The 22,836-nt window shown below is 33.2% G+C and overlaps 4 protein-coding genes across 4 annotated transcripts; 1 reads left to right on the top strand and 3 right to left on the bottom strand.

Annotated features, from left to right (window-relative positions):
• Window positions 1-3,187: 3,187 nt before the first annotated feature.
• Window positions 3,188-6,321, top strand: LOC125807266 (probable protein phosphatase 2C 39). The gene is made up of 5 exons (XM_049486980.1): window positions 3,188-3,329; window positions 4,531-4,773; window positions 4,924-5,200; window positions 5,721-5,875; window positions 6,002-6,321. The coding sequence occupies exons 1-5, from the start codon at window positions 3,294-3,296 to the stop codon at window positions 6,137-6,139; spliced, it is 849 nt and encodes a 282-aa protein (XP_049342937.1). The 5' UTR covers window positions 3,188-3,293; the 3' UTR covers window positions 6,140-6,321.
• Window positions 6,322-6,446: 125 nt separating this feature from the next.
• On the bottom strand, window positions 6,447-7,822 carry LOC125807283 (squamosa promoter-binding protein 1). The gene is made up of 2 exons (XM_049486989.1): window positions 7,620-7,822; window positions 6,447-6,657 (listed from the first exon to the last, which is right to left on the bottom strand). Exons 1-2 carry the CDS (start codon window positions 7,820-7,822, stop codon window positions 6,447-6,449), a joined length of 414 nt encoding a protein of 137 aa, XP_049342946.1.
• Window positions 7,823-11,446: 3,624 nt separating this feature from the next.
• Window positions 11,447-13,113, bottom strand: LOC125807925 (uncharacterized). Its single transcript, XM_049487680.1, has 2 exons — window positions 13,003-13,113; window positions 11,447-11,758 (listed from the first exon to the last, which is right to left on the bottom strand). Exons 1-2 carry the CDS (start codon window positions 13,111-13,113, stop codon window positions 11,447-11,449), a joined length of 423 nt encoding a protein of 140 aa, XP_049343637.1.
• A 2,381-nt stretch (window positions 13,114-15,494) lies between these two features.
• LOC125839365 (phytosulfokine receptor 2) lies at window positions 15,495-19,493 on the bottom strand. Its single transcript, XM_049518359.1, has one exon. It carries the CDS (start codon window positions 18,848-18,850, stop codon window positions 15,716-15,718), a length of 3,135 nt encoding a protein of 1,044 aa, XP_049374316.1. The 5' UTR covers window positions 18,851-19,493; the 3' UTR covers window positions 15,495-15,715.
• Between the last annotated feature and the right edge of the window lie 3,343 nt (window positions 19,494-22,836).

Here is a 22,836-nt window from a genome sequence, read left to right as displayed (position 1 = left end):
AATTACGACAGATAATTTAAGATGAACGGAGTACTAAATATGAAGAAGAAGTAGGATCATGCTGTAGCATTTCAAGGTTAAAAGGGTTTGGATCAATAATAAGAAATTGGAAAACATGGTACATTACTTATGGGGGGATTTAATATATATTAATAACTTAGTAGATTTAAACTTCTATGTATGGACTTGTATGAAGTTTACGTACTATTAGTGCAATTTAACATGTTATAACACGTTGTTTGCCATGTCTTTTGAGTTATTAATTCTACTTATTATCGATAATTACTTTTAGTTATATTCTAAGTAAACTGAAATTTTCTTCCTCACAAGAATACTATCTCGCTGATCACCTAAGGATACGATCTACTAGTCAATAAAGTACGCTGGAAGTCATCAGGTTTTCGTTCAAATTCATCGAAAACTATATGTAATATCTCCTTATTTATCTAAGCCCTAATGTACAAAGTTATCTATATCTATACTAATGAAAGAATAATTAGCTTTAAAATTAATCAAAATGCACGAAGATAAATTCTATTACAATTCAACCCAAAAGAATACCCTCTCACTCTATGGTTGATAGACCTACTTTATATTATTTGCTTTTGTTGCTTTATACCTGAAAGATGAAGAGACTAACTCTAGGAGAACACTTTCATGTAAAGTAAAAGAAGATTTTAAGCAAAGTATATATATATCAAAGAGAGAGTAAAAAAAACAAAAAAACAAAGAGGGGGACCCAAAAAACTCAAGCGATAACATATTAGGGATGTCTTTGAATCCCAAGACAAATACAATGATGAGGTTCAACATTGGTCTCTTTGATTAATGAAGCAAAAAAGCAAATATTGAGGACTTCCACTTGGATCTATAGGGCATTAATAAATCCAAATCCAAGAGACAATAAAAGTTCTTTGAAATTTCAGTGTCTCCCACTTGTGTTTTCTTTTAAGTCATCATTTAGATTTTATTTCTATTTTCAAAAAGTTTGTGCAAATATAATTTTTTGAGATTGACCAACATTTGACTATACAAAATTTTAGACCGTAATTTAACATTTTCATTTAAGATTTTAAGTTTGTTCAGAATGAACTTTTAGATCACGGACTAAAAAGTACAAAAGTTAAGGGATAACAAGTATTTTTGGGGATAATTACGACTCTATACACTTAAACCAGCTAGTTTATAAAACATGTACGAAATGTATATATTGTTATTGTGTATAATTTATACTAAATATACATAAACTACATACATAATATACATGCCTATTAATGAATAAGTTGTGTATATTTTGACCATGTTGGTAAACTAGTTGATCGCACGGTATATATCCATAACTTTTTAAAACTTTTTCTTTTGGATGACCCATTTGGGCCCCATTTCTGCCTAACGACTTCTTTTGGGTCCACCATAGTTCCACTTTGTCCAGTAATTTAGTTTGGGCCTCTAATTATTTTATACGATTTGGATATGGGCCTTTAAGTGTGCTTCAGTCTTCATTGTACGGCTACTTTTGGAGGAAATTGGGTCAGTTATTTCTACCTTTGACTTGGATTGGAGCCCACTTAAACAAAGGTTCATGGAATGACCATATTTTATATACTTTTTATTCCAAAGCTAATTTTATATATATAATATATATATATATAAGTTTCGAGAAATTGGGGGGTCCCTCTTCGGGATGGATTTTTAGTAAATGATCGTCTTTTTATTTTACTTGTAATTGATGAATCTTATGAGAAATCGTTAGATCATATAATTTAAATTTTTGTGTAGTTTAAATGACACTCTAATGTTTTGTTTGTCAGGAGAGCTATATATGCGCTATTTTTTAAATAGAGATAATATTTAAATAATAGCCTTAAAAGAAGGGTGTTTGAGTAAATTAGTCCATCTTTTGGGACCACCAAAGTGCAACTTTGTCGAATAATTTAGTTTGGGCCTCTAAATATTTAATACGATTTGGATCTGGGCCTCTTAGAGTGGTACGGCTACTTTTGAAGGAATTGGGTCAAGTTAGTACTTACTACCTTTGACCTGGTTTGGAGCCCACTAAAAAGAGGTACAAGCATATCACGACCAACCTCTCACACTCTTCTTATCGAGACATCCCAATATTTCCTCTTCACAAGTACGAATTACTCCAACCTCACTTTTGGCATCTTATATCCTCCATGCGTCAATTCTCAACGTGACATGAATATCTTCATTTCTAATTTTCTATCTCTTGGTATGCTTCTAGATCCGTCTAAGTATCCTCATATGTACTACTCTAGTGATCGTCTAAAAATGAGAGTTCTTGATTGACCAACACTCCACCGCACATAACATAGGCGGTATAACGTTCACCTTGTAAAGTTTACCGTTAGATCTTGACGACACATTCTTATCATATAGAATATCGGATGCAAGCCTCTATTTTGTTCACCTCTGTAGCAGTACGACATGTGACATCTTCATCAATCTACCTATTATCTTAAATTACTAACCCCAAATACTTGAAACATGACCCATGTATAATGTTACCTATAAATTATGAATGCTTGATATTGAAAATGATAAAAACTTACATAATACTATCTAGCTAAATATTATATTCATCAAACTAATACACTACAATATGATATACGTAACAACAATCGAAACAAGCTATTAGAAGAAAATATCTTTGCCATTTAATTGTTTTACATATCAAGGTGGTGACTAGCTAATCTTGATATCAGTGTCAATAGTGAATATAGAATAAAATAATATCAAGACTATGGTATAAAATACTTAATTTCACAACTAACTATCCCGATTCCCGATACAAAAGTTGCAGCCAAAAATAGATGAATATATTCCTTTTTCCTTGCGTACACATAAAGCTAATTAGAAAATGGTTAGAAAAAATCTTAGTAAGTTAGCTGATTTAAATTTACGATTTGAACTTTCAACTTTTAATTTATTGATTATGATTTAATTTTTCACCTTGTAATTTGTTTCACTTTAAATTTAATTTGTGGAGTATTTGCTTATTTTATTATATAAAGACATTTTAATTTAATATATTTTTTAAACGATTCAATAACCTGCTCATTCATTAGACCGTTTTAATCTATTCTAGTTCAATCCAATCCGCCTATTTGACGTCCAAACAAAACGTAGACAGTAAGAGACGTGTCAATCATAGGAACATTGTCATCTCTTTTCCTCAACACTTGTCACTTTCCTTCTGCAATTTTCTCTTCTAATCTTCTTCTACATTTTTTTTTTGATTTGTTTTCTTCCATTTTATTTAACTTTGCATCATGACTGGAGGCAAAGAAATCATCGACAAAATTAAGGTACCTATATATAATTAAAATTGCTAATCACCCTGTCCTAAACATAATTAATCTACCTTGATCTATCGATATAACTCGTGGATCTTAATTAATTGTAAATAATTCAGCTTATTTTGCACGTAATTAGAAATCTCTCTGAGTTTTGGTTTTGATACTGCAGAAAAAATAATTGAATTTGGTTATTTGTTAGCTTGGTGTAAAATCCATCTAACTTACTAATTTTATTTTATAAAAATAATAATTTACGTTTATTATTGCTTTCCCTTGAAAATAACTTGTTCAATTAGCCTTCTATTTGTTGTTACAATATATGTTTGATTATATGATGATTAGTGTTGTCCCACAAAGTTAGTTGTTAACATCAAACAACATATCCAATGTAATAATTGTACCGAAGGTTAGAATGTATATAGACTTTACCTTTACCTGAGACTGTTTCCGATAAATCTACGTAATCAACCTATTGCAGTTATTTCATATCAAATAAGCTTAGCTGATGAACTAGTTTGCTACTAAGTGTCACAATTTGCCTCTTAAATTTTTAAAAATTGAAGTCCTAGTATAGAGTAGATGTTTGTGGTGTTAATTTGTTCAGGAAAAATAAGTTTATGCCCATTGCTTAGACATAGTAGGCATAAATTTTCTAATGATGAAAAAAGATCCGATTTTATCTAGGTTGATTATGATTTTCAATGGCAGAGACAAGATTTTCGTGCAATACGGTTCATCATCTACTATATATTCATAAATAAGAACACTGACTTTATATATACAATGTAATTTTACCCTTTCGCCCCTCTAGCTCCGTCATTGATGATGTAAAATGAGTTTAAATGTTAAAAGTGGGGATTTAGATTGCCGGCCCCAACTTGTTTGAGATTGAGGCATAGCAATTGTTTTTGTTGGTAAAAGAAGGGGACTGAATAGTTGGCATTAAGAACTTATTCCTTTTTTATCAAGCTATTTATCTTAAGCTGTTATTCCTTTTAATCTAAGTAGCATTACGCATATATATGATTGTTCGATTGTGGTTTGCTTATTCAGTATCTCAGCTTATGTGGAAATTTTGCCACGTTGTGGGATTATACTTGATATGTTGTCGTTGTAGTATCACAGCTTATGTGGAAAATTTGCCACTGGTGGTGAAGTTTTTTCCAAGTACTATATACATGTGTTGTGACAAGGTTCTTTTGTTCTGCAGGAAAAGGTTGGTTTAAGTTCATCTGATACCGGAAGAGGTAAGAGTAAGATGTCGAAGAACATAACCCATGGGTATCACATGGTTGAGGGAAAATCGCATCACACGATGGAAGACTATGTTTTTGCACAATTTAAGCAAGTTGACGAAAATGAACTTGGTCTATTTGCAATATTTGATGGCCATTTAAGCCACGAGATTCCTGAGTACCTCCGCTCTCACCTATTCAATAATATCCTGAACGAGGTAATGCGTTCGTGTTACTATTGAATGCTTGACATGTATTGTATAGAGCTAGTTCAGTCTTCAATTAGTGCCGGTTGTTGTGCGTTCAGTCTCGTGACTCTTTGCTTGAATTCCATGAACTTTCGTCACATTTTCTGTTTCGTTATGTAGCCTAACTTCTGGGCTGAACCGGAGTCTGCAATCAGGAAAGCCTACCGCATAACAGATACAACTATTTTGGATAAGGCTGCTGATTTGGGGAAAGGAGGATCCACTGCTGTTACAGCCATATTGATTAATGGTCAGAAACTAGTTGTAGCCAATGTCGGAGATTCTCGTGCCGTCATTTACAAAAATGGAGTAGCCAAGCAGCTGTCCATTGATCATGAGCCTGGCAGAGAGAGGGAGATCATCGAGGGCAAAGGTGGTTTCGTGTCCAATTTTCCAGGTGCGAAACTATAATTTGCAATTTTACTATAGAGTCCGAAGAAATCATAGAAGAAATCAGTCACTACCAAATGGTATCTTCATTTATGCATCAATGATAGGAAGGAACCAGCCTTAGCGTTCAAATGAATTTCCTTTACTAGATCTAATTTACGTACTTATATGCGAAGGTTTGTATTTATGAACTTCCTTGATCACATGTGGAAATTTGCTTTTGAATCCAATTTCTTATCGACATTAAGTTGGTGTTCAAATCCGAATGTTGCTTCGACCCTATTAACAGTGTCGTTTTAGAGGAGTTAAAGGGGTAGTAGGTTTGCAAATACAGAGTTGATACCCCCTTCGCCAAAACCAAGAAGTTTTTGCTTATGTCCATTGGAAATTAGTATGTGGAACCTTTCTGATAAACTATGGCTGTTTGCGAATATGTCGTTCTGGGCGATGTCTTCGTTCTATTCTATTGTGCTTGAGTTTTGTATTTTCTGTTTAAAACAAAATTCCTTTTTTTCTCCTCTCTTCAGGTGATGTTCCTCGGGTTGATGGGCAGTTAGCAGTAGCAAGAGCATTTGGCGACAAGAGCTTGAAGATGCATCTAAGTTCAGAGCCAGATGTAGTGGTAGAGCTCATAGATGATGATACAGAGTTTCTCATTTTGGCTAGTGACGGCGTATGGAAGGTTAGCTACTTACATTTCCAGAGCGTTGAATATTTGGATCACGTTGTAATCGTTTGTCGAATATTCTTGTATGCATGTCATAGTTGCTAGTGTAACATTTGTGCAATTTTTCGCGTAAAATACCAGGTACTGTCAAATCAGGAAGCTGCAGATTGCATTAAAGATATTAAGGATGCGCGGTCAGCTGCTAAGCATCTCAATGAACATGCTCTTGCAAGAGGAAGTACCGATGATATATCCTGCGTAGTCGTAAGGTTCCAATAATCTTCTCTCTGTGCACTTGGTAGATGATGTTAACGTGTGCGTAGAGTTTGTTTAAAATGTAAAATCTGAACTATTTCTTGCTTTTGTCAATTGTCATGTTACTGCATAAACGTTTAAGTTCCAACATCTGGACCTGTTTGCACACAAACTTCAAATAAACGAAATGTTGTTTGCTAGGATAACCACTACAACATTATTTGAGTTTTGCTTTCATTACAAGCATCGAACGATAGGTCTTAACTATAGATTAGCAACATAGAGGGATAACACGATGCCCCGGGGGGGCTGACAGAAGAGAGTAAGCATTTCATCCAGAGATGTCAGCAGTGTGGTTGTGGATGGTTTTCGTGCTGGAAAAAGTCATGTCCATATGTGGGCTGGCTTCCCCATTGATCAACCTGTAGTGGTTATCTTCCATCTCAATTGGCAGCGGTGTTTTGCGACGCCGCTTGTTGTGTCCGTCTAAGCGCAGGCGACAGCTCTTTTTAGTGCCATCAAATTCTGAGAGCTCATGGAACCTGAATGAGAGGTATATATCACGTATTAAAATGTCGAGGTCGTTTGGTATGCTAGACAAGTATAAATAGTCTTTTGAGATAAAAATCCTTCATGGAGAAAAACTCTTATAAATTCTCAAGATCGGCTAATTTCGAGTTTGATTTCTTAAATGATCACTCAACAAATAGTTATTACATCAGAAAGTCACATTTTTTTTTTGACTTTTTTGAGATAATAATTACTTGTTAAGGAACAGTTTGAAAAATGAACTTCTAATTTTATTGATGCAACGAGAAGATTAAAGCGGAAAAAGGAAATGCACGACTATGATGGCCTTTTTAAGGATTGAGAGTACTAAGTTAAAAGCCTGCTGCCTATTAGATGTAGCGGAATCAGGAATTTTAACAACGCGATTTGGAAGAATATAAGAAAGCTAACCTAGGATTTCAACCTGTGACCTAAAGGGACGCTTGTAGTTTCTAGCGAAGGTATTAAGGTAGATTTCCAAAAGATTGAAGCTGTTAAGAATTGAGCTAGATCCACAACTCCACTGGAGATAGATTCATAGTTTCTTGGGTTTGGCTAGGTATTACAGAAGATTTGTAGGGTGTTTTTCTTCGATTGTTGCCCCGTTGACCAAATTTACCCAAAAGAAAGACCACGTTTAAATGATCAAGACTCATGTGAGAAGAGTTTTCAAGAGTTGAATAAGAGATTAGCTTCTACATCGATATACCAAAAGGAACCGAAGGGTTTAATATTGTGATGCTTCGGAAATTGATCTCTGTCTTAATGCAACATGGGAAGGTAATAGCTTATACTACCATACAACTTAAGAACCATAAGTTTCTCTTAAATCAAGAGGATTAACAATTTGTTTATACATAAAGATTTTGTTTTTACAATGAAACTGGCATGAGGGATATAGCAAAATGCACTCAAAATTAGCCTAAAATAATAAGGTAGTTTGGAAGAAGAGTACCTGCTGCATTGTTGACAAAACCTCTGCCTTAAACCAGCAAGCAAAACAATAGGAGCCTTAGCATGAACTTCACAAACTTTGTGCCTTTTATGATACTTCTTAGCACCATCTAAATTAACCTCACATTTCTCCACTTGACAATAGTGCTTCACTTGCACCACCACCCCCACCCCCACCCCTCCATCACCATCATTGTTTGCCATATATTTTTTTTTTAATTATTGAATATGAAGATTCCAAGAGGAGAGATGGGAGTTTTGTTGAAGAGTAGTAACATAATGAATGTTGCCTAGGTTAGGCATGCTAGGACAAAAGGTGAATAAAGCTTGTGAGGACCACATATACAATCACAACCAGGGAATTTACCTTACCATTTACTACTCCTATAATATATGAACGTGTCCTTCAACTTGACCTCAACTTATATTTATGCCTCCAACATTGAGTGTGCACAAATAGACACACGTCTCCTACATGACATAATTCAAATCAGTTTGAGTGTATTTCATGCATGTGTCTACTTGTTCAACGTTATACACGTTTAAGTGTCTATTTGTGCACATTCAAAAATTATTTATCCCTAAAAGTAATCTCAACAGAGGAAATGATCCCTTATATACGAAATAAATTATCTCTTATATCCACTTATAATTTAATTTAAAAAATAATACTTGTATAAAAATCCTCTATGTTTTATTTTATTTACAAATTTTAAATGTTATATTTCGAAGTCATGTACAATTGAATAAAATAAAGGAAAGGGGAAATAGGTAGAGGATTACAACGGTGGGAATCGAGCCCTCATCATATTATATTACTATATTTATTTTAGGGTAAAAGGACAAATATATTTTCCGAACTATCATAAATGATATGCAGATACCCTCCGTCATATTTATTTTTGGGACATTGTTGCCGCTGCCGTCCAAAAACTAGAGCATGTATATCCTTTATACTAACGGACATACATGTGTCATAATCTATCCGCTGACCCGATATATATCGAGTCGACGAATAAAACTGTGCCACGAGTCCCTATTTAGTCTTCCGTTAGAGTGAAGGATATATATGCTCTAGTTTTTGGACGACAAGGGCACTAATGTCCCAAAAGTACGGCATATGATATCTGCGTACCATTTACGATAGTTTAAGGGTATATTTATTTTTTTCCCTTTATTCTATGTGTGTAATATAATGCTGATAATATTTTATCATAATCCCTAATCTGTACTACTTTGACTTGGTATGGTAATATTCACATTTTATTGTCAAATTTTTTTTTATCATAAAAGTCGTTGTGTTTTAGGTGAATCCTAGTAAGCATTAGTTATTAGGTGGGGTAAAGTTACTACAATCCAACACGTAAAGCACATAGAGTGAATGATTGAAGTAGAGTAGCAAAGAGGGTTCCAAAGTTGGAGGAAGATAAAAGAAAAAATCATTTAATGGACCATGTTATTTTATCAGGTGTTAAATGGGCGGATTAGTTTGAAATTAATCGGAACAAGCTAAATTGAGTTGATAAATATATGAATTATTAATCAATTGTAATTATTTGGTCTAGATTGATTTGAATTTGTTTGAACAAAATAAATTGAGTTAATAAATTCAACCGAGGATGAAAAATGAGACTGAAATGAATTGTGTTGAAGTGATTTATTTGGGTTGAAATGAATTGTCTGATTAAGTTTTAATTAATTAATTAATTTTTTAAAATAATTTTTAATATCTAATAAAATTTTTATTTTTCTTTATTAATATATCAAATTAAAAAAATATGCTTTTGATAATATTTGGGGCATTCGCATAAATGTTCCTAATTTGGGATAATGTTTAATTTTAGTCCTTTTTAACACTTTAAGTAAGAAAAAAAAGTGATCGAATATACTCATGATATGCAATGAAATAACAAATAATCATTTGCAGTAAATAAATTTACATTTTCATGGTATAACATCTTATACCCACAAGTTAATGAAAGATATAAATTAATTTTCTATTAAACTTATGTCGAGCAAGACAATAAATTTTAAGCTTATGTCGAGCGAGACAATAAATTTTAAGTTTATGTCGAGCGAATTAAGTCATAATATTATACAATTTATGTTGGATAAGGCAAAAACTCTCTAAGCTCGTGCCTTGCAAATTAGCTTAAAATACAAATACTTTGATCCACAAATTTTCATGAAACGAGCGACAAAAGCAAAAATTAGAGTATTTTATTCGAAAGCAATATTAAAAACCACCCTGAAAGAAAGAAATTTGCGCAAAAACCTGATAATATTTTGATGAATATTTCATTAATCAATTTAAACTATCTATCAATCCAATTTTTACTGTTTTGTGTAATTGATTGAGCTGACTTAAGTTAAACTAATAAATGACTAGATCAATAACGTAAGCCCAAATTTTAACATGTTCGGTTAATTATGAGCTAATTTTATCACCTCTAATTTCAACCCGACTCTTGCTAATCATACAAGGATATTACAACCAGACTCTTGCTAATCATACAAGTATAGTACTTGTTTTAGCTTTTTAGATAATCTTGTTTGATTTTTCACCAGTATTCAAAATCTGTATTAAATTTTTTAATTAAATTCAAATTACATACTACCAAACCCATTTGGAGGTGACGCTTCTAATCAGATTTAGCTTTTCAGATAACTTGTTACACTCATTATTACAGGGGTTACTTTTCATAGTTAAAAAAGAAAAAAAGTTTCAAACACGTTATATTATTATGGAAAAAGAAATGAACCAACCAAGTGCCTAATTTACACCACTATTTAAATTACTTTATGACAAAATATATGGACCATACTATATATTAAAGGATCACTTCAATACAAAGGACCAATTAAAGATATCAAATTAAATAATATGAGTGTTAGCCTTCCTATTCTTTTGTCTATTAATCGTGATGACCAACCTAACCTCCCTCATTTTGTTAGGAAACTATTAATACACGATCTACATAGGGGCATTGTTGTCCAATAAGAAATTACACTTCTATTTTTTAAAATTATTATTATTCTTATTATTACTTTATGTTTGATAACCAATTGCTCAAAATAATTATCTTTCACCTTCGACTTAAAAGTTGCAACTCAAATCGCCAAGAGACCAAAAGTAATAAAAAAACTCTTAGGAAGAAAAAAACACATGAACTGAACAATTTTATCCATCATAATTAAAAAAGATCACCTAATAATTTATAAATCCAATAAGCTTTAAACATGAAATCTTTCTTCATTAATCCATATCTTTACTAAAAATGTAAAAACACAAATATTATGACACATTTAAAATAACGAACTTCAAACGACTAGAACCATGCATCTAATTATTTTTAGCTTACGCTTGAAACTCCGAAAGTAAAAGTTACCTGCTACTCCCTTCTTCCAATATTTCAAATTACTTTTTAACATAAAAAAAAAAACAAATTTCTATTTTACTTTCAGATAGGAGTATTAATTACTCCCTCCGTTTCAAAAAGAATAACCTAGTTTGGCTTGAAACAAAATTTAAGAAAAGAAAAAAAACGTTTTAGTCTTGTGGTTCTAAATTAAAATTATGTCAAATGTACCAAAATGTCCTTTAATCTTGTGGCCTTAAACATGCCACATGAAAAATTGAAATTGAAATGAAAAGGATCATTCTTTTTGAAAGAAACTATAAAGGAAATTAGGTCATTATTTTTTAAACGAACAAAGTACTTATTAATCAAATCACGTCTCAAAATCTAAAGCTATATAATAAAACATTTTCTTTCATACTGATGATTATTATTTTTTAAGAAGCGTGCCAAGTACAGGTAAAAAGTCCTAATGACGATCACTCAAATCATAACCATCAGCACGTTTCCTCAAGTTTTGTGTATGTTTATCTTTATGAGTAGATGGATATTCATAGCCCTTTTTCATTTCATCATTAGCGTCATCAACTAATGCATCCTTGACGTTCTTTGTTGTTTCTTTAGCTGCATCCCACGCCTCATCCATGCTCTCTTTCGCCTTTTCCCCCACATTTAGCCCCGTCTCCACTGCTTTTGCTGCTCCCTCTTTCAACCTTTCTCCTACTGATGAATTCGCCCCCTCCTCCCTCCCATCTACCGTTTCGTCCACGCTAGGACGAGTCTGAGAAAATGTTTTCCAAATATTTTTAAAAACGATACCATAAACTCTAAGCACGGACATAGCTATAGCCATCCAATTAAGGGTCTCCAACCGGAGATCTTTCGTCAGAAAATTACGTTACATATATCTCTATGTCAAATAAAAATATATATTAAAAATTGGATAGCAATGAAAAGCTATACTTTTGGCATAGTGATGGACTGATAGGGGGTGTCCAAGGAGTTTCAGGTTTAAACCTCAAACACAATATTTTTTTGTTTTATTTTGACAACCACATACTATTATTTTTGAATACTCTTAATAAAATTTCTGACTTTTGCTACTGCCATAATATATACTCTATCCATAATACATGGCTAAGTGAAAAATGAAATATCGATGACATATCTAAGATTGCAAGTTTAAAAAAATACACGCAAATGTATTACTCCCTCCTTTCCTTTTTAGACTGTTTAAAAAAGAATGACCTTTTTTTTTTTTTGGTAACATTTTAATTTCAGCTTTCCACGTGACATGTTTAAGGCCACAAGATTAAAGGACAACTTTGACATAACTTTAATTTAGGACCACAAGATTCAAAAATCTTCTTTATATTCTTAAACTCCGTGCCAAGTCAAATCATGTCATTCTTTGTGAAACGGGGGAGTATGAAATATTTTTGTCCACAGGAATACGTACTTCCAAAAACAACTTTTTCCATTAAATTGATGTACGACAAAAAAAAGGTGAAAGTAATTAAAGAAGTAACTTTTCAAATAATAAAAGTTATAGGTAGGAAGGAAATAATAATACCACCGCATGCGATATTCATTGTATCATTAATTAATAACAAATGTATGTAAAGTTGTTGTACGTATATAAAGTAAGATAATTTTAGTTACAATTACATATATATTTACACAATTAAGTCACTTATTATATAGTGATTATTATAACTACTAGAAAACATAAAATTAGCTACAAAATTTGCAGATAATCCTTAGTCAATCAATAGCTAAATAGCTCCTACCTAATTGAATTTTCTTATAATTTATTGTTAATCCATAGCTACATGAAAATTAACGTGAAATTTTTGTTGTTCAGAAATTTTGCCCATTGCTAATTCCTTATTTTCTAGTAGGAGGATCAATTAATTGATAACTAACAATTGAGTAGTTATAATATGTAAAATTAAAGCTAAATCTTTTCATTAAATCAATCAATGTATACAAACTAAAATAAAAGATTTGAGCTTTGCAAATTACCTTAAAGTCATTGTTGGATGCAGAAGTAAAAGGCACAAAGTATATCCCTTTATTTGAAGTACTCTGAAGAACATTCAATATTATGGCAGCACCTCTTTTTCTTGCCAACATTTTTTTTTCCTCTATTTTAAGAGCTCTATAGACTATATAATATAATGCTTGTAAATAATTAAATTAAAACATGCAGTCCTGTCCTTAAATTTATAGATTCCAAAGAGAAGAAAAATACATGGATGGTTGTGACACGTATGTAACATATAACATGTGTACTATGTACCAAACCTTCTACGTGTCAAAACCATGCAAAGGCCTACAATTGTTTCACTCCGCGATTAGAATATCTATATTGAAAACCCGACTAAATTCACATCGCACATTATAAGGCTCATACGGAAATCGCTCCAACCGGACATAAGGGCACATCTTTTTACTTATACAAAAGGAAATTAACAATCTTTTAGGGGTATAAATATAATAAATTGAGTGTGAAAAATTTAAATGGATTAAAATTGACTAAAGTTAATAAATGGAGGATTACTAATTCGTTCAACAAAAATTAAATAAATGAGTTAAACTTAACCAGCTCAATTTTGAATTATTTATTTATTTATTTAATGATAAATAGTAAATAAAATAACAAGCCTTTTAATAAATATTTAATTAATTTTTCATGTTAATTAGCGCGATATATATTGATTTGTCCCAAATCACTATAACTTTTAGATGGCTTAATAGAATGTATAAAAAAACAATCAATATGTAATTAATCTAACTACCTTCCGTATACATTTTACTATCTACATATACGCAAAGAAGTATTTTGGTTTAACACAAATATCTATTTTTAAGCCAAATTTTGTCTCAGTTTATATGACTTACCGTTAGTTAATCTCAATAAGAATGACACATTTATATATTAAATAACAATTTAACTTTAAAATATCTATTTATCCTTAATAAAATTATTTATAGTCACATAAATATCTATCATTTATTTTAAACATCTTCTTTGTTTTTTCTTCTTAAATTTCGTGTGAGTCTAACTAAATCATATAAAATGAGACGGAGGAAGTATATATTAGTGTGAAGCTAAAGTTAGAGATGCAATCATCAGTTAACCTAACAATAATTATCATCAAGTCAAGGATAGTGAGACTTTTGATAACATATATGTGACATCTCAATTATCAACTACTCCTATTCAACTTGCACAACTTGAAACAAACTCATCTTTTTGTTAAAGTCACTTTTTCCATTAGGCAAGCATGCATGCCTTTGACATTGTGTGATCCTAGGAAAAAGACATCATTATTTAAAGAAATATAGATAAAGTCTTGTCTTTTGTTTGGTCTATTTCACATCAACAAGTTCTTTTTTTCCAATTTGATATTCGGTACTCACATTAGAGCTTGACTAAATTCGAGTTCGTGTCGAAAAGTTCTACATTAGAGGGTAAAACGCTATCTAACAAAGACAACTCTGTACCCAAATGAACTCGAACTCAATTAATTAAGGATGAAAGAGTAATTACCATTCCATCACAATCCTGTCAACAAGTTATTTATGTATGCACAAAGTCAACAAGATGCATACTCTATTTGTGCAGGGCTTCATGCAAAATATATGATCGCGAATCGCGGCGAAATTATAATTTTTTTTAAAGACGTTCAAAATTTATATAAAGGTTAATTTGTTTATTTTTATATTAAACCGTGCTCAATTAACCGCCGTCCAATTTATGTGGTTTTGACACTGTTCTATGTGTTCCCGGCTCACACTCAACTAAAAGTTATAAATGAAGATATTTTTATAAGGTCGTTTCTTCTATTCAAATTATAACGGATCATTTCCTCGTAATTATAATTCCATAAACTTTAGTCTTTCCTTTTCTTTTCCTTTTTTAGCATATTACATTTTTACAGGTGAATTGTGCCCCTCAATAGTTAAGGATTGCAAGATGGAGGATTGAAATGGCTTTAGTGGGCTGTCCTTGCCTTCGGTGGATAGAGTTACATGTTATATGTGCTGGTGGAAAATAACAGGTATTCGTGACATAGTAGATAGAGTTACATGTTATATGTACTGTGGGAAATAACAACAGGTATCCCGTCATGACATTAGTTAAAGGTGTTCAGAGCTGATTCAAACACCACGATTTGAAAAAATGATAATAAGAATACAAGATCACCATTCACCTCCTCTGTACAAATTGGCAAAAGCAATGATCAAATATACAAAACTGAAGGAATAGCAAGTAGTCATGCAAGTAAATCTGTATATGTTCAGATTAGAGAAGCAGAGAATGAGGAACTTGTCCATAATGGAGAACACTCCCTCCGTTACAATTTGTTTATCTGATTTTGACTTGACAGTCCAAATGTCCTTTAATCTTGTGGTCTTAAACATGTCATGTCGAAAGTTAGAACTAAAGAATTGTCAAAAAAAGAAAGATGCAAAGTTAAGTAAGACAAATAAACTTAAACGGAGGGAGTAATTAGTTGTATATTGGTAAAGGACTTGTCCCCAAGTTAAGCATATGTATACAAACACAACTATCACTATTTTTTGTGTATGAAACAAAGTGAACCAAACAAAGCAGTTCATAAGTTTTATAACTAACTCTATAAAATTGAATTTTTCTGTTGCTTTACACTGATATTTTTTACTTTGTAAGCAAAAGAAGCCAAGTCTACAAGGAAAAACTAGTTGAATCTCATCTTTCTTTTACACTTCCGATTGCCTCGAGCCATAAGACAACTTGATCGATCGAGGGCCTCTGGCGTGGATCTTGCACTATGCATTGACAAGCTATACTTAACACCTCCAAAAGCTGCCTCTCGTAACTTGTATCCCATATCGATGTATCGAATATTTCCTCCACTCTGTTCTCAGATTTCAGCTGAAAAACCCATGATACCAAGTCCCTGCAGTTTTTCCCCCTGCATACTTCCACGGGACGCTTGCCTGTCAATAGCTCAAGTAGAACAACACCAAAGCTGTAAACATCGCCCCGAAAAGTAGCAGTTAATGTTTGACTATATTCAGGAGGAATGTATCCTAAGGTTCCAACGAGATCTGTCGTGACATGAGTATCATAGGGATGCAACAGCCTTGATAGTCCAAAATCAGCTAGATGAGCTTCAAATCTCTCATTCAAAAGAATGTTGCTGGTTTTAATGTCGCGATGAACTATATTTGGTTCCTTATGCAAATAGGCTAATCCGCGAGCAGCTCCTTGTGCAATCTTTAACCTAATGTCCCATGTTAATGAGCTCCCGTCGACTCTTTCATGTAGCCAATAGTCCAAGCTTCCATTTTCCATGTAAGAATATATCAGCAATCTATCACTCCCGTGCTGACAGTAACCTTGAAGGGATACAAGGTTTTTGTGCTGAGCTCTCGAGAGGGCTTCCACTTCAGCTTGGAATTCACGCTCCATCTGACCACAATCCCCCGAAAGCCTCTTGATCGCAGTCTTTATGCCATTAGGAAGTTCCGCCTTGTAAACAAGACCAAATCCTCCACATCCAACAATGTTCGACTGGTTGAAGTTGTTTGTAGATTTAAGCAAGTCTGCAACAGTCAGTTCCTTGCAATCAGAATTCTGAAAAAGTACCAACTTAGAAGGAACAAAAGTATCAGACGATCGAGGTGGTCTGCTGAAATCTTCCTCGAAGTCCCCAATCTGGTGACCAGCATCTCTTCTAGACACTCTAAGCAGCACTATTGCAAGAAGAAGTGCAATTCCTACCCCTATGCTGATTGTAATTCCAATAATTCCGCCTCGGCCAAGCCTACTACTACTAGAAGCAAGAGGACTAGCCGGTCGGAGGTCCAAATTGCTGGCAGCACAAGGAGAAATGATTTTTCCACAAAGTCCAGGATTACCCTCAAAGCTCGAGTTGGGAAAGCTCAAGAACTGTCCCCCTGTTGGAATCGCTCCCTGCAAGTGATTATTAGCTACATTGAACTTTGAAAGGAATGTGAGCTTATTGAATGAAGCAGGAATTGATCCATTGAGATCATTACATGAAAGATCCAAACTTTCCAGGTTCCCCATATTTGAAATCGAGCTAGGAATAGTCCCCGTAATGTTGTTCTTACTGAGATCCAAGACATGAAGTTGTTTCAGACGACCAATTTCGGGCCAGATTGTCCCGTTTAGTCTGTTATTACTCAATAAGATAGACGGAGGGAAGCTTGAAGCCTGATTGTACTGCAAACCACTACCGCTCTGATTTCTCTTGACAAACAACGGTATACCAGTGGGAGAATTCAGACTAGATGCGTAGTTGTGTGGGGAAATGAGGCTCTTTAGATCAGTTAAATTTTTTGGGATTTCACCTGTGAGTGAATTATTCGAGAAATCCAAGTAGAACAATTTCTCCATTTCACCAATCCAAGGAGGAATTTCGCCATCCAAATGATTCCATGACAGGTCAAGCACTTGCAATTTACTGCAATTGTATAACCATATCGGAATTTGCCCCTCCAAACCACAGTTCCCCAATGCAAATATCATCAGGTTCTCAAATCCACTCACATTTTTCGGAATCTCTTCACCACGGAAGTTCCTGGTGAGAATAAGAGTTGAAAGATTTCTGCAGTGCTGCAGAACAGATAAAGCTCCAGACAAATTCGAAAGGGAATTATTGGACAATGAGAGGAACACAAGGGATGAAAGGTTTGCATAGTTCTCAGGAATTGGCCCGGTGAATTCATTTTTGGCAAGACTCATGATTTTCAACTCCCGACTAGAGAGCGATACAGGAAGGTTACCTTTGAAATGGTTAGTTGCAAGGTCAAGAGTGCACAGACTTGTCAATTTAGTAAAATCAAGATCAACAGGACCAGACAAAGAATTATTCCTAAGATCAAGCACCCTAAGCACAGAAAGATACGAAATCGTAGAGGGCAATGGTCCTGAAAATCTATTAGAATGTGCAGCTAGCTGTTCTAACAATGTCAAATTACCAAACACATTAGGAAGCAAACCATGAAAGCGATTTCCTGATAAAACTAAGGATTTCAGTTTGGAAAGCTTACTAAGCTGTGGGCTTAGCTGGCCTGAAAAATTATTGGCAGATAGTGAAAGTTGCTCCAAAGATGTCATTGAATACAACGAGTCCGGAAGGTGACCCCCGAGATCATTAGAATCCACATGTAGCTGCTGGAGCAATGAACTGCAATTATCCAGTCCTCCAAGATCACCAGTGAGATGATTAAGTGATATATCCAGAACCTTAAGCTTCTTGGAAAAACTGCAAATTTCAAACTTGAAACTACCAGTAAACGAATTGTTGCTTGTGTTAAATGCAACAAGGTTAGGGAATTCACCAAACTCACTGAAATTTCCAGTGAACAAATTGCTTGATATATTGAGAGAATGGATTGATTCCAATCCATCAAACACCCTCAACACTGGTCCAAGCAACACATTATGACTCAAATCAAGAACTTCCAACTGCTTCCATTTGGACAAGTCCAAAGGCAATCCACCTTCCAAGTGATTGTGCGAAAGATCGAGCAATTTCAACTGATCCAATTTCTCCAAGGACTGTGAAACCACACCTCTCAAACCTTTTCTTGACAAATTTAGCCTGATCACTCTACTTTGAGCAGAAACATTACCACAGACAACCCCTTCCCATTTACAGCAATTAGGTTCATTAGACCAAGCTGATAGAATAACCCCATCTGTTAGATTGCCAGCAATTTCTTTCAATGCCAACAAATCATATGGATGACAGGTCTGAACTGGGGTTTCAAGACTCAAAGATGTACAAAAAAGATAAGCCAAAAACACCCAACACAGAAAACTCATTGGCAGAAACTCCCAAATCACCATTGATGAAAACACACAAATCTTAATATAAACAGCTCAAAATCAAGATTCCACCACCATGTATTCCAAATTCACAGTTCCAAATGAAGAAAAGTTTCCACCTTTGATGCAAATTAGCACCAAGAAAGAACCTTCCTCAGATCCCCTAGTACCAAAAATCAAATCAGATCCCAAGACTGAAAAAATCAAGACTACTTAACGGTAGCAGCAGGGCACCACCACCCTTATTATTATAGTAAAGGAAGAAGAGAACCCCAGTTGCAGAAACTTCAAATAACACAAATCCCAAGAAAACACCTCAAAAATCTCAAAGAAAAAAGCCTACCAACTACTTGTAATTAAAGCAAGCCTCTAACTACTTGTATGAATTAACAAACCCTTAACTCCAAATCATAAATAAATACACTAAATTACAAAACTCAAAGCCTAAAACTAGGAAGAAAAAATGAAAAAGATAAGATTTTTCAACCCCATCACTTGTAAGAGAAGCAAGAACCCAACTTTCAACTCAAGCAAACTCTTTTAGTTAATTTCAAGAAAGAGGGACAGAATCTAATAAAGAAAAAAAAGATTGTACAATTGTTATTTAAGCTGATAAAGATTGAGATTTCAAATCAAAGGAACAGTTATATTAAGATTAGACAAAGTAAAAAAAAGCCTTTATTTAGGCTTGTGAGCAATGTCAATCAAGAAAAAATCCAAAAGAAACTTAAGTTGAGTGATTTGAAAATGGTGACAACATAGAGCTGACTTTCCCTCATTTGTTTTTTTTGGCCAAAAAATTCACAGTTTCTCATTCACAAAGTCTGACTTTGCTGTCCCAACACCCATTATTTGTCTCTATCTCCTACATATACACACTTGCTTACTACATTAATTTGGTGCGGTCAAGGAGATTTTCTTCACCATTCCCACGCGCAGTACCAAGCGGTCATAACACCCTGCGGAGTTTTTTATTTAGCGAGAGTTTATCGAAAATAAATTGACTAGATTTAGGGCAAAAGACCAAAATGAATGTCTTTTGTTATAAAGATTATTTCAATCAAGTGAAATACACAGAGAATATCTCAAATGGTCACTCCACTAATAGTTTTTTTCACATAAAACTCAACTTTCATTTATAACCACAAAATCACTTAACTATGGATTTTTTTCCAAAGAAAGTCACTCAATTTTTTTTTATAACTTCAAAGTTACACAACTAATGATATTTCATTTAGAAAGTCACCCAACCAATTTAAATACTTTTTGCATTAAAAGAAAGTTCAGTGACTTTCGGTGAGAAAAACTATTAGTTGAGTGACTTTATGTGAGAAAAATCCATAGTTGAATGACTTTGAGGTTGTAAATAAAAGTTGAGTAACTTTCTGTGAGAAAATCTCATAGTTGAGTGATTTTGAGATTATAAATGAAAGTTGAGTGACTTTTTGTGAAAATAGGTATTAGTTGAATGACCATATGAAATGTTAACTCATGAAATACACTAAGGACTAAAATTAACACATTTCTTATACATTAAGGATTATTTCAATCAAGTAAAACACATTAAGGACTATAATAAAGCGTTACTCATACATTAAGGACCATTTTGGTCATATTCTCTATTTACTAGACCCCATCAAACTCCACTTGTAGAATCACACATAATATGTTGTTGTATGGGACAAAGTGTTGATCAATTAAGAACTTTCACACTCAAAAAATGAAAGTATTGCGAAAATGAGAATGTTGTGATGAAGGTGTGGGAATATTAGGAGAGATAGGATTAGAAATGATGATATTCGAGATAAGGTGGAAGCGGCTTCGATGAAGGACAAGATGTAGAAAGTGAGACTGAAATGGTTTTGACATGTGAAAAATCCAAAAGAGGTTATTATGACCATATTTGATAGTATTTTAGTTGATATGTATAAAATTCAGCACATCAAATATAATATTTGATTATCAATTTACAATCTCACACACACATATATAAGAGAATTTATGTATTTTTATATGAAATAAAAAATAAAATGATTAATGCATAAATACCTAAATCTTATATAACTAAATCGTTTATAACTATTTTTTACATTATTAATACTGGCCACCAAACAATCCCTAATGTAACATGCTTTTTTGGGGGGTAAAGTTAAAGGCATTGGATAAAGAGCATGTATCCCACTTGTTAACTAGATGAAAATAAAAAATAAAAAATAAAAAAAAACTTAAATATCTCAATAAACATTAATGATGGAACTCGTGGATGGGCTATTAATAAGGCTCCAAAAGAGGAATGACAAATGATTATATATTCAACACACTTTCTAAATAGTTTGGGTGAAATACATAAACACCCCCTTAAGTAGTTAAGTTGGCAATAAATATAGTTTAGATGTGAACTCATGATGTGATTCTAGAGGTTAGAGCACTAAATTGAACCACAATTAAATAAGTAAGATAGGATATGATTAAAAAATAAGAATGAGAGGAATAGACTTTAGAAGAATTAAGGGATAACTAAGAAAAATGAACTTTATAGGTAGAAAAATCTTACTTAAGAGTATCCAAGAGAGGTTCAATAAAGAGATATAAGGGAATGCTCTCATCATAAACTCACACACATGGTTTTTCTCTATCTTCAAAGTTAGTTAACCCTAATATGAAAACTTAATTAGGACTATTTATACTAGTCCTTAAAAAAGTCACTTGAGCATATTGGTGATCTTGAAGTCCTCCAAACTCATGATAGTTGGAAGAATGATCCAAAGTCATTGATGACCTTTGAGGTTGTACTTATATATGAAATTTAAAATCTCTTTTTAATGAATTTTCCATGACACTTTAATCTCTTCATTGGTGATTGAAAGCTTCATATCTATGGTAGCTCAGTAGACCCTCACTGTTGCTATCATTCCTGCTACCTTGTTTTGCATCAAATCACTTCATAATATGTATATTTTGAGTTCTAATAGGTGTGAATGAAAATGAAACAGTTGTGACTTTTTCAAACAATTGTTACTTTTATAAAGAGTTTCAATTTTTTCGAAAGATTGTGACTTTTCTGAAGGGTTGTGACTTTTCATAAAGGTTGTGATTTTTCCAAAGAGTTGTAACATTTCCAATAAAGCATAATAAGTACATATTCATACCATCATTTGTTGTCTAAAAATAAAGGGGTTTCCTCTCATTTCAACAATGAATTTTCTTAACTTCTTTTTATTCTGCACAAATAGATTTTAGTGTACTTTAATGTCATTGAGTGGTTCGTTGACACCGTGGTTTTAGATACTAATATACCGGTGAGTAAGATCACCCAATCTTGGGAGGATATATTCTAATAATCTCGGTTACTTGAGGAGAATAATTTTCTTAATTATTGTCATTGAGTAGTTTGCTGACACATTGTGCATTCAGTTGGCTCAATTTTCTTCTTTCAATATTGTTTCTGGTTTGTTGCAGATTATATTTTCTTTAGTAGTTTTAATTTTTTGGTTTTGAAAATATACTTTAAACTTTATTGTTTGTAACGAAGTTCTACAAAGATTGTTTTAAGTATCTTAGTAATACAAATAAACAACAGTCTATTGAGCATGCATAACTCGGTGGCATGCATGACACGTGAGTTTTACTTGTACCAGAGCGCGTGATAAGTTAATTATTTCTTTTCTAAAAGAGAAGTCTTTCTCCTGTTCCTTCTTATCTCGCTCCCATTGCCACCATATACCCTCATCATCACCACATCCACACACTCTTACCCTTTATTTTCTCTACCCCCCTCCCCCCTTCCCAAACTATCCACCTTTATTGTCATACTCCCTTCGTTTCACAAAGAATGGTCTAGTTTGACTTAACACGAAAATTAAGAAAATAAAAAAGACTTTTGAATATGTGATCCTAAATTAAAGTTATGTCAAATGTACAAAATTGTCCCTTAATCTTGTGGCCTTAAATATGCCACGTGGAAAGTTGAAATTAAAATGTTACCAAAAAAATAAAGAGGTTATTGA

The sequence above is a fragment of the Solanum verrucosum genome, unplaced genomic scaffold (assembly GCF_900185275.1).
Source record: "Solanum verrucosum unplaced genomic scaffold, falcon-dt-bn FXZP01000277.1, whole genome shotgun sequence".
NCBI lineage: Eukaryota > Viridiplantae > Streptophyta > Magnoliopsida > Solanales > Solanaceae > Solanum > Solanum verrucosum.
Note: the sequence above shows the minus strand (reverse complement) of the source record. Positions and strands in the feature narration are given on the sequence as shown.